Source organism: Zootoca vivipara, chromosome 16 (genome assembly GCF_963506605.1).
Source record: "Zootoca vivipara chromosome 16, rZooViv1.1, whole genome shotgun sequence".
In the NCBI taxonomy this organism is placed as follows: Eukaryota; Metazoa; Chordata; class Lepidosauria; order Squamata; family Lacertidae; genus Zootoca; species Zootoca vivipara.
The window spans coordinates 25,797,815-25,813,049 of NC_083291.1; the positions used below are offsets into that span (position 1 = coordinate 25,797,815).

Below are 15,235 nucleotides of genomic sequence, written 5' to 3' on the forward strand. Positions count from 1 at the left end.
GTCATAATAAATAAAGCATCAAAAAGAGCACAACCAAACTGAGCAATTTCGACATAAATCCTAAAATCCAATATAAATATACAAACATTTAGAGCAGGCATGTCCAACAGGTAGATCGTGATCTACCGGTAGATCACTGGACGTCTGTGGTATACTGGTAGATCATTGGCTCCCCCCCAAAGAAGCTGAACAACTGTGGCTCCCTTTGAAAAAGCTTAACATTTTACCTCCTCCCTGAAAAAACTCAAAAAATGGGCCTTCCTGCTAAAAAAAAAGCTCAACAACTTTGACCTGAACCCCCAAAAAGGGGGTAGATCACTGCCAGTTTTTAACTGTGAGTAGATCGCAGTCTCTTGGGAGTTGGCCACCACTGATTTAGAGCAACAACCTCCCCTAAACAATACCCCAGCCCAAGGTTCTGTTCAACGGGCTCAGTTTTTTGTAGTTGGAGTCAGTCAGAGCCCCACCCTCTCAGGCCAGGTGGGGAAAGGCCTGCAAGGCAGGGAGCAGGTCTTTCAGGACTCACAGCCAATATGCTGAGCGGCACAACTTCCCTGCCCCCATGCCTGCTAACAGCAGCCCCTGCAAAGATGTCTTCCTAAAGAAGCTTAAGCTAGCTAGTCTCAAGAGAAGTATCCTATTCCCCACATCCACATACCCCATTCCCCACATACCCAGCAAGAAGTCTTGAGATTGGTCACTTTCAGCATCTGAGAGTGTTCAAGCCAAGCACGGGCACAGGAGCTAGAGTAAAAATGCACACACGATCCCCAATCCTTTGTGAACGTTTTGACAGTGAGCGTTCTCTAGAACCTCAGCAAGTACTTGACAGTCGCTGCCGGATTTTGCTGTAGCAGTCAATATTTGACAGCATGTAGTAGATGATGTCAAAATTTCACACCAACATGACCTGCATCATAATTTAGAAAAAAAAATTATATGGACCTCATTCAGTGAATCGAAAGAGGTGACTGTAAAAGTATCACAGCAATTTCGATTTTGAAGCGCAAGTGTCAACATTTGGATCCTATGTAGACATTAAAATTTAAATGTTCTGGAGTACATCTCCAGCTCCCAGGAGGCAAGAGCAACATAGTTAAAGGTAAAGGGACCCCTGACCATTAGGTCCAGTCGCGGACAACTCTGGGGTTGCAGTGCTCATCTCGCTTTATTGGCGGAGGGAGCCGGCGTACAGCTTCCAAGTCAGGTGGCCAGCATGACTAAGCCGCTTCTGGCGAACCAGAGCAGCGCACGGAAACGCCGTTGACCTTCCCACCGGAGCGGTACCTATTTATCTACTTGTACTGCGTGCTTTCGAACTGCTAGGTGGGCAGGAGCTGGGACCGAGCAACGGGAGCTCACCCCGTTGCAGGGATTCGAACCGCCCACCTTCTGATCGGCAAGCCCTAGGCTCTGTTGTCGGGAGCAACATAGACACTCCTCATTGCAGTTACACTGGATATTGTGATCTCTTCTGAAATGGAGTTCACAGAAAAGGTGATCTAGGAGAGTCCCAAGGGAAAAGATGTCAGCCTTTCCAATCTCTATCACTGGCTAAGATGTTTGAGGAGCCAAATTTCTTTCTTGAGCATTGTTTTTTTAAAAAAATAAAATATCCCCTTGTTCTGATCTTCATTCTGCAGGTGGTGACGCTGCTTTCACAGCTGGGAAGCCAGTGGAGTCTCTGGTTTGGGTCCTCTGTCCTCTCGGTGGTAGAGCTGGCTGAGTTGATTCTGGATTTCGTCGCCATCACCTGCATCCTGACTTTCCACCGGCTGTACTTGCACAAATCCTCTGACCTCCACACACCCAACAGCCATGACCCCACCTCCCATGCTGCATCTCCTGCCACCGACGCCCCACAACGCGCCTCGTCGCTCGAGTCTGAAGTTGCTGCGCTACCATCCTACAACAGCTTGGAATCGCTGTCCCTGCACAGAGTTGCCTTCAGGAGAACAGAGTGAGGGGCGCCGGGCCAGAATGGCTTGCACGAGCCCTTCTTCTTGAAGCATTGAGATGGACATGACTGCCGGCAGCTCACTGTACTTTTCATACTTCCATGAGGCAGATTGGACCGAAAGGTCTTCTGGGAGGTTATTGGCAGAAGGAAGTCATAGTACATATATAGGGCCCAAGTGGCTTGGAATGACCTCTCTGGCTGCTTTGCAACTTTGCTGTATGCAGCTACTGTAATCTGTATTTCAGATTGGGGTCCCCAATGTGGCACCCTCAGACACAGAGAGAGAGAGAGTTGCCATCTGCCCATCCCTCCCAATTGTTTTGTTTTGACCATGAGTGACATTGGGCCGGGGAGAAAACAAAACTCAATTATCCACCCACCCCTCCTTTCCCCCAGAATGTCCCTGGGCCCATGCATAAATTGTTGGGGGGTTCCCCCCTTCCCTTTGGTGTATATTTTGTTTTGCTTTTTACTTTGCTTGGTTTTGGGGTGTTTGGATTGGCTCTTGTTGCTGTTTGGTTGTGGAGTGTGTTCTGGCCACTGGGGGGAACTTTTTTTTTTGGTCTGTGTTGTGTTTTTTTGGGGGGGTTGCTGTTGATGGAAAGCATCACCGTGTTTTTTTTTCCTTCTGTGAAATGGGTTGTTCCCAGGCCCCAAAAGGTGGCAGACCCCTGATCTAAAAGAACAAACCCGAAACAGGCGGTGTATCTGCTAGGTCTTTGTATGCACAATGAGCAAGAGTCTGGCAGGAAAGAGAGCATGAAGAACGAGGAACCAACCCCCTTCAGCCCACACAGATTAGCACGGTCTTCAAGGGAAAACTCTCTACCCATTTTGCCTTCATTGCGGCCATTCCCAGCAGATTCCTTTGCATCTGGAGAGATGCAGGAAAGTCAGTTTAGCTGGAGTCTTGCCGCCCTATGCAATGCATACATTTTTTTCTGCCTAAAGACAGGAAATGGGCCTTGCTTCTGCAAGCTTGCTAGACAAAGGCTTGGCGGCATCTTCCTCCATCCCACTAGGAGCCCGGGGAGTCCTTTTATCGTGCAGCAGTGTTGGGATATGTAATATGAACGGAGAACAGAAATGCGGTAGACCCGAGAGCTCCTGCTATTAGAACTGAGGCAGTACTGTGAGGCCCGGCATGGGCGTCAAGGAAAGGACTAAAATGAGAGCCTGTAAAGACCAAGTTCACCATGTTGGAGGCATCCATCTATGTCCCTCAGAGCTGGGATGCCTCATGCAGCACTGACAGACAGGGAGGCAGGCAAAGGTGACAACTGTAGCATCAGGGGGGAAACTGAGAGGGAGAAGGTAAGGAGAAGGTAAGGAAGCTCAGGAGAATCCAAGGAACATCACAGCCCTTCCCAGCCCTGATTAGGCACACGGCACTATTGAATGGTGTTATACCACAGCAGGAACACCACGGAAAAACACCACGCTGGTAAAAAAAAAAGAAGTGTGAATTAAATATTTGAGTGTGAACAATGAAGTGTGCCTCCTCATTAAAGGGAAACAACCTACATTGTGGGATCAAACTTTTTTTGGGGGGGGGGGACTAGCTTCTTTCAGTTTCTCTCATCTCACACAAGGGATTTTGTTCTGCTCCATTCAAAGGTAAATCTTCTAGACCGGGCTTCCTCAACCTCGGCTCTCCAGGTGTTTTTGGCCTACAACTCCCATGATCCCTAGCTAGCAGGACCAGTGGTCAGGGATGATGGGAATTGTAGTCTCAAAACATCTGGAGGGCCGAGGGTGAGGAAGCCTGTTCTAGAACTGTTCACAATGGTCTGCGTTAATTATTTCCCATATCAGCAAGCAGGTGTCCTGCTCTTCCACCAGTGCTCCCTCTGGCGTTGCAAAGTATTTACTGCTTCAAGGTATTTACTGCTTGCTTGCTGTTGTACTGACACAGCACCACAACAGATTGCAGGTAGACAACTTGGGACCCTGGCACACATACATTTGTTGCACACTACCCACCCCCGGAGTTTAAAAGGATGTTTTAGAGCAGGCATAGGCAAACTCTGGCCCTCCAGATGTTTGGGACTACTATTCCCATCATCCCTAGCTAACAGGACCAGTGTTGAGGGATGATGGGAATTGTAGTCCCAAACATCTGCAGCCAATCGGAAGCCACGCCAGATGTTCAGATTCCAAAGAACATTTGCAAACCGGAACACTAATTTCCGGGGTTGCGGCGTCGGGAGCCAAAACGTTTGACTCGCAAGGGGTTCGTCAACCAAGGTAACAACTGCATTGACCAGATTTTTGTACCCTCAAATGTATACATTTGTGTTGCATGCCTGCTATGTAGGACCTTCATGTAAGATTTCCATCTCATCAGCAGCACCAGCACTGATGAAGCCTCTAAGTGTCATTTGACAACTCCTTTCAACCCCTACGCAGGAAGGCCCAATGGCCAAGGATGATGGAAGCTAGATGTCTGCCAGACGTGGTCAACATACTACAAGGGTAGCAATGGCATGAGTTGTGGCATAACATCCCTGGAGTGCTTTTCTCATTTCCTTCTGCAACAGCCCGGATACACGTTTTCTTCTTTGAACAGAAATGGTACAAAAATTAAAGTTACCAATTATGTAGTGCAAATGGAGCTTCTCCCACTACTTCGAGTTACACTTGCACCCATGAAGTGGGTGTGTAAGGAACCCAGGACTCTGGGTTCCTGAGAGCATAAACGTTGTGTTTAGGTCTCCTCTCGTCTTATGGAGGAGATGCAGATTGGCCTCCTACTACATGTCACTTCATTTTTCATAGAGTGAGGGACCACCGCTGATTCTGCCCCCCCCCCCCAATGCAGCATCTAGATAGGTCTGAATAGCAAAGCCCAGACTAGACTCTCAACTGCAGCATCTCAGGCGGTCGTTCTACAAGACTTGACTTCCAGAAAGAGAACCAGACTAGGAAAATGACACGGCAGGTTATTTGGTTTATCTTGACACACTTTATTCTGCTCATATCGATGGTTTCAGTGAATTTAGCTCGTTTATGCAAAGGAAACAGAAGGTGCATTATGCCAGTAAGATAAGGGAAGGCAGGACAAGGAGGAACAAAGCACGGTATGGCTATCTGAGGTCCCAAGTCAGGAGCTGCCCTAGCTTAGGCCATTTCTCACTATAGCCAAGCCTTCCGGCCTCTGCGGGCTGCTCATAAGCCCTTCATGATGGAAGAGTCGACGCCAGCTGTGGGGCCAACCTCTTGACAAATGTGCTCCACCCACGAGTGCAAAAGCATGAGAGAGCGCCACGCAAACACCAGCTAGGTTGCATACGCGGGTTCCTTCTACCAGGGTGCAGGTTTGACCAGAGTCTACTGAGCAAAGGATCTCCACGACCACAGCATGGCTGCTGCAGGCAGACAGGGACGCAGATCCGGCTGTGCTGTAAACTAGTCCTGCAAGATCTCCTGCTCCTGTCTAGGTGCTACATTCCTCGCCTACGATCTACAGCTTAAAGATAGGATACATTTCCAGGGGGTGCTGTGGCCTAGGTTTTAAGTACAGTGGTACCTTGGGTTCTTGCACTTAATCCACTCTGGGAGTCCGTTCGACTCCCGAAGCCGTTCGCAAACCAAGGCACAGCTTCCGATTGGCTGCAGGAGCTTCCTGGACTCAAGAGAAAGCCATGTCGGACGTTCGGCTTCCAGAAAAGGTGCACAAACTGGAACACTTACTTCCGGGTTTGCGGCATTTGGGAGCCAAGCCATTCGAGTACCAAGGTACTACTGTGCCTTCTTCTTCCCTTCCCACTTTAAAAGCAGCAACCCCCTTCTCACTAACACTCAGGGCAGAGGACGCAGACTCGTTTTGGGCGGCAGAGGAGTGTTTGTTGGCGGAGATTAAAGAGTAGATGAGCTGGCGTATCGACACATGCCAGAGGGGGGAAAATATTACGGCTGTGTTCCTTACAAAGACAGAAACCACACGTGCGTGAGAAAGCGGCTGAAGTCCTCTGCATAGAGAAAGTCATCCCTTGCTTTAGGCACAGAGGGCCTAGGGGAGGGGGTAAACTTTTTTGCCCATGCATTAAGAGATGGAGCAAGTGGAGAGGTAAAAAGGGGGCAGGGGCAGAGAGAGAGAGAGAGGCGCAAAACATACAACATCCATGAGAACAGACAAGCAAAAGAAAGCAGCCAGGAGGGCTTTCCTCTTAATACAGACGGCAGCAGATCAAAACCAAGATCTTGTCCAGAAGAGATCAAGAGGGCTCTTTAAACACCTTACTGTGTTTCCTCCCCAAAGCGACAGCAGCATCACAAAACAAAACGGACCCCGGATCCTCTTCAGGTGTGTTGCGCTTCGCCAGCCCAGCTCCGCTGAGACAGGAGAGGTTTGTCCAAACCAGCGGAGAGCTTCGGTGTTCCTGTTCTCCTCTAGGCATCCCCCCGAGGTGGAGGAAGGTGGGGGGAGATCAAGGAGATGGGCTCTGCAAATGAAATGCTGGTGCGTGGCAGTGAGCATGCAAACAGAGTCAGCACCTTCGCAGCATGCTATGGGGAGAGTATTCCTGGGTTAAAACATTGAAGGGTCCAGATCATATTGCTTTGTCCAAGGAGGCCGCAATACAGCTCCCCAGGCCGCTAGTTGACCATCTCTGTCCTAGAGCATTGCAGTCTCCATTTCTCCCTCCGCCCTTCAACACTGTTCTCTTTTCTGGCCAAACTCTGATTGGAGCCATATTGGGATACCCAAACACCTCTCTCTCTCTCTCTCCCCTCTCCCCCACTCTCACTCTCTCTCTGATTGTGCTTCATAGCTATGCCACTTCCTGTGTCTTTGACTGGCGGGCACGGCAGAACCCACTCTAAAGCAGATTTAAAACTTAACACCCATTTGCACTGGGCTTCTCTTCCAAACAGGATCAATACAGCACCTCCATAGCATGTCAGGTGGCAAAATAAGCATGAATTCATACACACGTGCTCACCACTGGGAGCATCATTAAGTGATGGCCAAAAAATAGGAGTGATGAAAGGCATGTATGTGAATCTGCATTCAAGCGGTCCCTGGAAACGCTGGCATTCTGCGTGACCACCTGTGACCCAAGAAGTCTAAAAACTAGGTAAGAATTCAGGCCTGTTGTTGCACAACAGGCCTGCTTTTTAGAAGAAAACCCTTCTGCGACTCCCTAAGAGCAAAGAGGGACATGCTGCTACTGTTGTTCTGCAGCAGGACTTGGTATCCAGCTAAGCAGCAAGTAGTCTGGGACTTGCTGTTTGAATAGCAAGCTCCATCTAAGTGCCGGTGCGTTCCAGCAAACCACATGGCCACAAAACTGCAAGATGCACACCTCTGTCCCTACTTCTGACGATCCTGGGAATGCAAGCCTCCACGGATGGTGCGCTTGCTCCCCGGAGCAGAGGAGACTGGATCAAACCAACATCTTTCCTGCTAGGGTTGGTGAGGCCAAGTGTTGCCCGAGGATTGCAAGGAGATGTCCTGTCTTCATAGGACCAGAATTTCTGCAGACAGAGCAAACACCGTGAGCTTATGCCTCACATTAAGGGAACACTACCCTGGGGTCACAATATCCAAATCTTCTCCCTGGTGCTGGGGGGGGGGCTCGCCCCTCCTCTCTCCTCCTGCCACCTGTAGAGATGTAAGTAATGCTGTCCCAAAGCAAATACACAGCAAGAGAAGCGGACACCTAGAGTAGGCCTCAAACCCGCAAGCATCACTCCACCACCCCACACATTTCCTCCTCTCGTCCCACTGCCACCCTCCAAGGCGAGGTGGCCCTGCTCAGAGGCTGCTGCAGCAGCTGTGAAGGGGGAAATCAACTCAAATCTGGAAACAGTGTGTTAAAGTCTCGTATGGAAGGCAAATAGAACCAAAAGGAAAACTGATGACTAAGCCGGAATGAAGGGAGAAAGGAAAGGAAAGGAAAGGAGGAGGAGGGAGGAGGAACACCTGGGACTGGAAAGGGAGATGGGGAAAGGAGGCTGCAGACTGGGGAGGGAGGGGGGAAAGGGACCACATTCTCAGGTAAAAAAGTAGACTGGGGGACAGGAAGCAACAGAAGGAAGAGAGAGGAGAGAACAAGAGGGCATGTTACACCAAGCCTCCCACACTGAACACAGGCTGAACATCCAAGGAAAGGAAGGCCCACCCTTAATGCCATGCCTCTGCCCTCATCCAGCAGGCAAAACTACCCCGTTATCCTAGAAGGCACCAGGGTCACAGATCTGCTGGGCTTCAGCATCACTCAGAGGAGAGAGGTAAGCAGGTAGAGTTTCACACCCACAGGACGGTGCTGTTTATCCGGTGCTCAGTCACAAGCCCAGTTCCCCCTGGCTCCCCCTTGGTACTTACGTGCAATTGCGATGACCACAATGGCACAGATCACTCCCAGCATGATCATCATCTGGGGAGAAGAGTCACCGTGAGCTCACACATTCTTAACCAACACAGCACCCCGCTGAAGAGAGCTAGGAGCCCAGAACATCTGGGAGAACATCAGGTCAATTAAGGTTGGTCTATTATAGCTGCCAGCAACTCTCTAGTCTCAGGCACAGATTTTACTTTTTTTCCCCAGCCCTGCTACCCAGACATATATTTTCTCTAGAAATTCTAGGGATTGAACCTGAAATCTCAGAGCATTCATTCTACTTCCAATAGATGGGCCCTCCCCCCTCCAGTTCGGGAAACAGCAGCACAATAGGACTGCGATTGTTGTCTCAATCTACCAGTGTAAAATTGCTGTGTGCTCCCCGCTCCCTCCAAAGCTCACCTTACAGTTCTTCCACCAATACTTTCTCTTGAGCGCTGCTGCACTGCTTTCGAATACTTGAGCACCAGCTTGGAGCGCATCTGCTCTTTCATCTAATTCCGATAGCTTCTGGTCTCGCTCCAAGACTTTGTCCACATTCACACGCATAATATCCACCACCTGGAAGAGGGATGGAGGGGGGGGGAGAGAGAGAGAGAGAGAAAAGAAAAGGGACAGCTGAATTCACCTGGAAACGAAGAAAGCATGAAGACCCAATGAGAACAGCTCAGGAGGGCTAAGCAACTTACTTCTTCCACCTGCGCTTGGGTCTGTTGCAGGCGGCGATTGCTGGTCAAATTTGGGGGCGCTCCAGGGGGGCCTCCAGCATTTTCTTCCCCTTCTTGCCCCGTCCCTGGTTGCTGAGCTGGATCAGACCTGCGGAGGCATATAGGGTGCAAGAAGTGGTCACACGTGTCCGGTGCTCCCCCCAAATGAGATGTCCCCAACCTTTGGGGGAATAGGGGCACTTCTGGAGAGCTAAATGTCTGCTGTGGGCACCACAGAAGAAAAACTGCTGGTGCTCAGAACATTCCCATCGCCTCCCAAACAAGCAAAAGATTAACACATCCCTCCCAACAGATAAGACGCAGGCAGAAGAAAGCAGGAAACACCCCACAAAAAGAGGAACGTCCCCCAAACAAAACAATACCCCCAACCCAAGGGGGGAAAAACCATTAAAAATATGGAAACTTGGAGCAGCAATGTGCCTTGGTGGGCACCAAGCATGTGGCTGAGGACATCCAGATAACCACAGGGCCACGTTGGGGCCCTCAGCACAGAGATAAGCAACTCAACTGCAACTAGAAACGACAGCTCCCAATGTTGTATTCCTAGCAGAACAGGAGGCAGCCAAGGGCATTCTAAAGCTGGAAAAGACACCAAAATGATAACCAAAAATGATCAAAGAGTTGGGCTACTTTCCCCATGTAGAAAGAGGACCCAACTGCTTTTCCTTAAGCCAAAAGGAAGACAACTCAGAACATGAGAGGATTACGCACAGTACAGAGAGAAGCTTTTCTCTTCGTCCAACCATGGAACTCAAGGTCACCCAAGAAGAACTTCAAGCAAAGGGTTGTACAAGACGCAGTGAAGACCACAAGCTTAGATGGCTTGGAGCGCATAGGGAACCCGTGGTCCTCCAACAGTTGTAAGACTACAACTCCCATGATGCCTAACTACTGGCTATGCTGATTGGGATGGATCTACATGATTGGCTAATCTATATCTGGAGGGGCACAGGTTCCCCATTTCTGGCTTAGAAGACAGGTCTCCACATCCACATGCCATGACAGCCAAAGTAGACCTCTATGCTCATAGGAAACATCTCTCAAGACTAGCTTGCTAGGGGAAAAACAGAGGCAGGAGTCTTTGCCTCTATACCCTTCTTACAACTTCCCAGATATATGTGGCTGGGTTACCGCTGGCCTGATCTATCTAGTGTGGCTCATCTAACGCTCTTAAACTAGGAAATGCCACAGAGATTGCAACTGAAGCTAAACACGCCAAGTGAGGTAGAATTCCAGAATACAAACAACTGACAGTAAGCAACAATGCTGTGACATCTTAATGCTCCTCAACTGGTTTTTGACCTGCCAGGGACACCTGTCCATGAGGGATAAAATCAGGGTGACACAGCTGGTATCATGAGCTATGAGCCCAGGACGTCACCTCAGCAACAGTCTAGGCCAGGCATCCCCAAACTTCAGCCCTCCAGATGTTTTGGACTACAATTCCCATCATCCCTGACCACTGGTCCTATTAGCTAGGGATCATGGGAGTTGTAGGCCAAAACATATGGAGGGCCGCAGTTTGGGGGTGCCTGGTCTAGGCAGTTGTAGGCAAGCCACTGTCTGCCTAAGCATCCCCAACCTGCAATATGGGAGGACTGGCCTCCCTTACAAGGCTGTTGTAAGGCTTCCTAGGATGTGTATGTGTGAAGTGCTCTGTACTATTGTGACTGCAATTACACCGCCAGAGCAAACATCGCAGCAAACAAGGTCAAACAGCTTCTTCAGCATCCAGGGAAACCTAGCAAGCTCCCAGGTCTGTTAAGGTGTGGGCAAAACACGAAATAACTGCTGTGTCACAAGGCTGGACCATTGTTGTTTTTTGCCACAGGAGAAATTTGCTACCAATATCCTTGGGCTTTTGCTGCCGTAATAATTTGTTCCTGCAGCGAAAGGAGGGGAGAGGTCAGAGGAACTAGCAGTTAAGTCCCAGTTCTGACAGCAAGGCTGGGTTTCTTGCATGGCAACTGTGGGCAAGGAAAGAAGCTACCAGGATATACTGGACCAATGACTAGTCTAGCACAATCTGCCATCAGGTGTTTGAAGCAGCAGCACCACTGGGCAGCCATTGGTTGGCCCACAGATAAAAGGAGACGGATGGAGGCATGCTTTCACTGGAGACGGCAAAGACTTCATAGTTGCAGAAGTCCAAAGGAAAGCAGAGACAAAACTGAGTGTTCCTACTCTAAACCACCCTTCTATCTCAAAACCACAGGTCTCTCTTCTCTCCCATCCCTCCTCAATATCTGCTACTGAGATCTCTAGGGTCAGCTCAATATAATTTTGCTGAGCTCTGAAGGATTCCTCCACACACAAGCTCATGCAAAGGAGGTTTCCGCACTCCCTTCCCCCGCCCCTAGTGGCACATGCCGGGCAGAGCCGCCTCGGTCACACATGACACCCAACGCAAAGGTTTTGGCGTGTTTCTGCTTTACCCCAACCGTAAAACCCGCATTAGCTTGACCACCCTCCTTTCGACCGTTCCCGCATATTTACATTCACACGTGCAGGCACCGTCACGTGCGAAAATGCCCCCCTTATCCGCGAATGTTTTCCCTTCCTCCTAGCGCGCACACACACACACACACACACACACACACACACACACACACACACACACACACCACACAACGGAGCCGCCCTTCGCTTCCCCACGAGCAGCACAATGTTTCAAATGGGCAGCGATGCTGCGGGACAGGAGACAGCGGATAGAGCCGGCCAACTGCAGCAGGCAAAAAATGAAAAAAGCGCTGCTGGCCGGAGAGCCGCGGCCACCTCGGGCGGGATGCTGCGCCATCCGCGCCGGCTGCTCCCGCCCCATCTGACTTCAGCACCGGGCAGCAGGGAACGGACGGCGGGAAGGAGAACGGGGCGGGGGCGGGAGCGGGTGCTGCAATGCGCAACTCGGCAGGTGCCGCAGCCGCGCAGGGGAAGGCGGCAGCGCAGCGCAGGACGGACCGCAGCAGGGCAGGGCAGACTCCATCTTCCCACCCACCGCCCACTACCCAGCCCGGCTACTCACATGGCCGGCTTCAGCTCGGGGAGATCCCTTTCTTCCTGGCCGCTGGACCGAGCGTGCGAAGCGGCGCTAAGCAAGGGTCGACGGCCCACCCGGGGGAACGTCCACGTCAATGAGCCTCTCCCGCAGGCGCTCGGAGAACTGCTGCAGCAGGAGCCGCGCTGCTGCCCCGCGCGCTTTATAGACGGTCGGAGGGGGCAGTCCCTCTCGCCCTGGCCACGCCCTCCATTGTCGCCGGCCAAGCTCGGCGAGCCAATAGGCGCTCACGCCGTACCTTCTCTTGTCCGCCGAAAGAGACACTCCCCCGTCCGGCAGCCAATCAGCGTCCTACTCAATCTGCATACTTAGACGGTGCTCTCCCAGTCGGGCCTTAATCGTTAGACGGGAGCAAGAAATCTCAGCTTCCGTTTCTCTTATGCTTTTCGGGTTTTGTTTTGGCCAGCAGGGCGGAAGCGGGAGAGTTGCATGTCGAGGTCAGTGGAGAGAGCCAGGATTTGACCAGGGGGGAAAGGAAGGAGAACGCTGCTCCATCTGGCCAGCAGTGAGTCTTCCGGGTTTCAGGCGAGAGTTTATTACTGCATTGAGTTGAGCGCTGGATTTGGGCTGGAAGGAAGTAGACTGGATAAACGCGTCTTTTGCTGCAACCTGAAGAATCGTAGAGTTGGAAGGGACCACGAGGGTCATCTAGTCCAGCCCCCTGCTGTGCAGAAGCCTTTTTGCCCAGTGTGGGGCTTGAACCCACATTCCGCTGCCATGCTGAGCACTGAATGGTTGGCAAAGCAGCATATTCAGCAAGTCTTCTGGCTGTTTCTGCTTTTTAGCTTCTCAGACAGATCTGGCAATCCAATCTGATGTGATCCAACAGAACCAGTCATCTCACAGAGTTGGGAGTTCAAAAGGCAACAACTCTCTGCCAGTTACAATTAGGTGGCTCATATGCGTGAATGAATGTCCCCAGTCTTGAAGAAGCCATTGTAGGTCAATTCCCACCCATTAGGATGGCAGTAGTATTAGCACTGACAACAAGTAATTTTTAATACACTGATAAAGATTACTCAACCTACCAAAGAAGCAAATACAACTACAGCACAACATTAGTGAATTATGTGTGCATGTAACCGTAATATACAATATAAAATATTATAATATAGAAATAATAAAATACCGGTATTTATACATACATTACTGCAAATACTTGGCAATTGTTTTTAATTATTTTTATGCAATTTTAAAAGAATAATAAGACAAGTTTAAAATGACTGGAAATTCCACAAAAAATAAAAAAGTCAGTATTTTTGATGTAGTTATTTACCAAGCAAAACTATATTAATTTAACCCAAATATCTTTCAAATTCCCAAGTCATGTTGAAACTTTTTAGCATTCCTTATTTTGGGAATCTGAAAGGTAAAAAATTCAACACGCCCTAGCAGGGCATAGTCAAACTATGGGATTCTCTCCCCAAGGTACGTTAAAAGGTAAAGGACTCCTGGACAGTTAAGTCCAGTTCAATTTAATTTTGAGGTTGCGGCGCTTATCTTACTTTCAGTCTGAAGGAACCGGCATTTGTCCATAAACAGCTTTCTGGGTCATGCGGCCAGCATGACTAAACCGCTTCTGGTGCAATGGAACGGCAAGCCCAAGAGGCTCAGTGATTTAGACCACAGAGCCACCCGCATCACTCCTCCCCGAGGAGGCAGTGATGGTCGCCAACTTGGATGGCTTTAAAAGACAGTTAGACAAATTCATGGAGAAGGCTATCAATGGCTACTAGCCATTATGGCTGTACCAGGGGTGGCTTAGCCATAGCAGCTAGTGGCGTGGGAAACCACGGGCCAAGTTCTGGAAGGAACCAGGGAAGAGGCGGACCCTGGATGCAGCACCTCCCAGCATCAGTTCACCACCCTTGTCCACCTCTGCCATGCTGCGCCACGCCTGGAGCCTCCTCCCTGCCGGAGCAGCCGCCTTCCAGCCCCGCCAGCAGCGCCACCCTCGCCCGCCTCCTCCATGCAGCGCCGCATCTGGAGTCTCCTCCCTGCGAAAGGAGCTGCCCTCCAGCCCCACCGCCCTTGCCCGCCTCAACCGTGCCGCGCCACGGCTGGAGTCTCCTCCCTACCGGAGGAACTTCCCTCCAGCCCCGCCAAACTGCCACCCTCACCTACCTCCGCCATGCTGCGCGGCGTGGCGCCCAGAGCCTCCATTGCGCCGGAGGAGCTGCCCTCCAGCTGCTGCCCGCCCGGAGGGAAACGTGGGGGTGGGGGACGCCGGAGGGATCCGTGCACCATGGCACCAGATAAGCTTAAGACGGCCCTGATCTCCATTGCTACTTATTGGGTGTATATTTCAGCGGTTGAACATACAAGTTTATGGCCATGCTGTAGTGTAGTGCTTATGCGACTGTGAGCTAGGCTCATTGTATTGCGGTTTGGGGGGGAAGAGGTGACAAAACTGATTTCCAATAAGTGTCCCTTTATTTCCATAACAATTCCTAGAGTCTGTACTCTGAATGGTGACACCAGGGACCTAGAAGGTGCAGGGCTTGTCAGTCCAACCCCTGCACAGTCTCATCAGGGCTGACCTTCAGGCAATTGGAGCAATTGGGCCAAATTGGGCCCTGCAGGCTGCTCCTACGGGGGCCCCTGCACCAGGGCAATCTAGATGGGTTTTATTTATAAGATTTTGTAGACTTTGGCTGTGAACTGGAGCCCTAACAAAAAAAAAAATCAAGCTGCATCCCACTGCTTCAAATTGGGCCCCACTGGCTAGCCCAGAATCTAATGAGGGCCAAGTTGCCCTGCCCTCGCATGAAGTCTTGGTTTTCCCATTTTGGGAGAGGGGAGACTGCCCACTGGGGAGCGGGAGGGCTAGCAAGGCCCCCTAAATTTAGATGCCCTAGGCTTCAGCATACTTAGCCTATACATAAATCCGACACTGCTGATGAGGTTCTTCTCCAACACCTAATTCTCCTAATAAACCGAGTCTTGATCGGACTTTTATCCTAATCGCCGGTGTGAAGACTTGCTTTTCCTTCCACATAATTCAGCTGAAAAGCTTCCAGGGCTCATCCTGGACTAAAGGAGGGGAAACTGCATTGCAGGCCAGGAGACGTTCAAAGGTCAGGGATTACTTGATGGAATAGAGACCCACCTTGTCTCAAGACAAAGTCAGTGATGGTGACGATTG

General features: G+C 50.6%; 2 protein-coding genes across 5 annotated transcripts in view; one reads left to right on the forward strand and one right to left on the reverse strand.

Moving 5' to 3' along the window:
- The window catches only part of SCNN1A (sodium channel epithelial 1 subunit alpha), a 32,396-nt gene extending 28,944 nt beyond the window's left edge, over positions 1–3,452 (forward strand). For both annotated transcript variants that reach the window (XM_035097205.2, XM_060269158.1), the window contains one exon: positions 1,644–3,452. In XM_035097205.2, the coding sequence (XP_034953096.2) occupies positions 1,644–1,964 (321 nt within the window). In that variant the 3' untranslated portion in view covers positions 1,965–3,452. The remainder of the gene's footprint in view (positions 1–1,643) is intronic.
- A 468-nt stretch (positions 3,453–3,920) lies between these two features.
- Positions 3,921–13,126, reverse strand: VAMP1 (vesicle associated membrane protein 1). Of its 3 annotated transcripts, none has more exons than XM_060269159.1 (5): positions 12,058–12,289; positions 8,997–9,123; positions 8,710–8,868; positions 8,292–8,343; positions 3,921–6,469 (listed from the first exon to the last, which is right to left on the reverse strand). In XM_060269159.1, coding segments are annotated over exons 1-5 (660 nt in total). In that variant the 5' UTR covers positions 12,060–12,289; the 3' UTR covers positions 3,921–6,149. The 3 variants fall into 3 exon arrangements, with proteins under 3 accessions (XP_060125142.1, XP_034953069.1, XP_034953070.1); XM_035097178.2 differs by having other exon boundaries at positions 6,212–6,405; positions 12,058–13,126; XM_035097179.2 differs by having other exon boundaries at positions 6,329–7,977; positions 12,058–13,124.
- Positions 13,127–15,235: the final 2,109 nt, after the last annotated feature.

Excerpts from the sequence above, each read along its gene's own strand:
- VAMP1 (XM_060269159.1), bottom strand. Across the intron at positions 8,869-8,996 it reads CCCAAGCGCAGGTGGAAGAA|GTGGTGGATATTATGCGTGT; the intron begins GTAAGTTGCTTA and ends TCCCTCTTCCAG. Across the intron at positions 6,470-8,291 it reads TGTGGTCATCGCAATTGCAC|CATGCTGCGAAGGTGCTGAC; the intron begins GTAAGTACCAAG and ends CTCTCCCCATAG.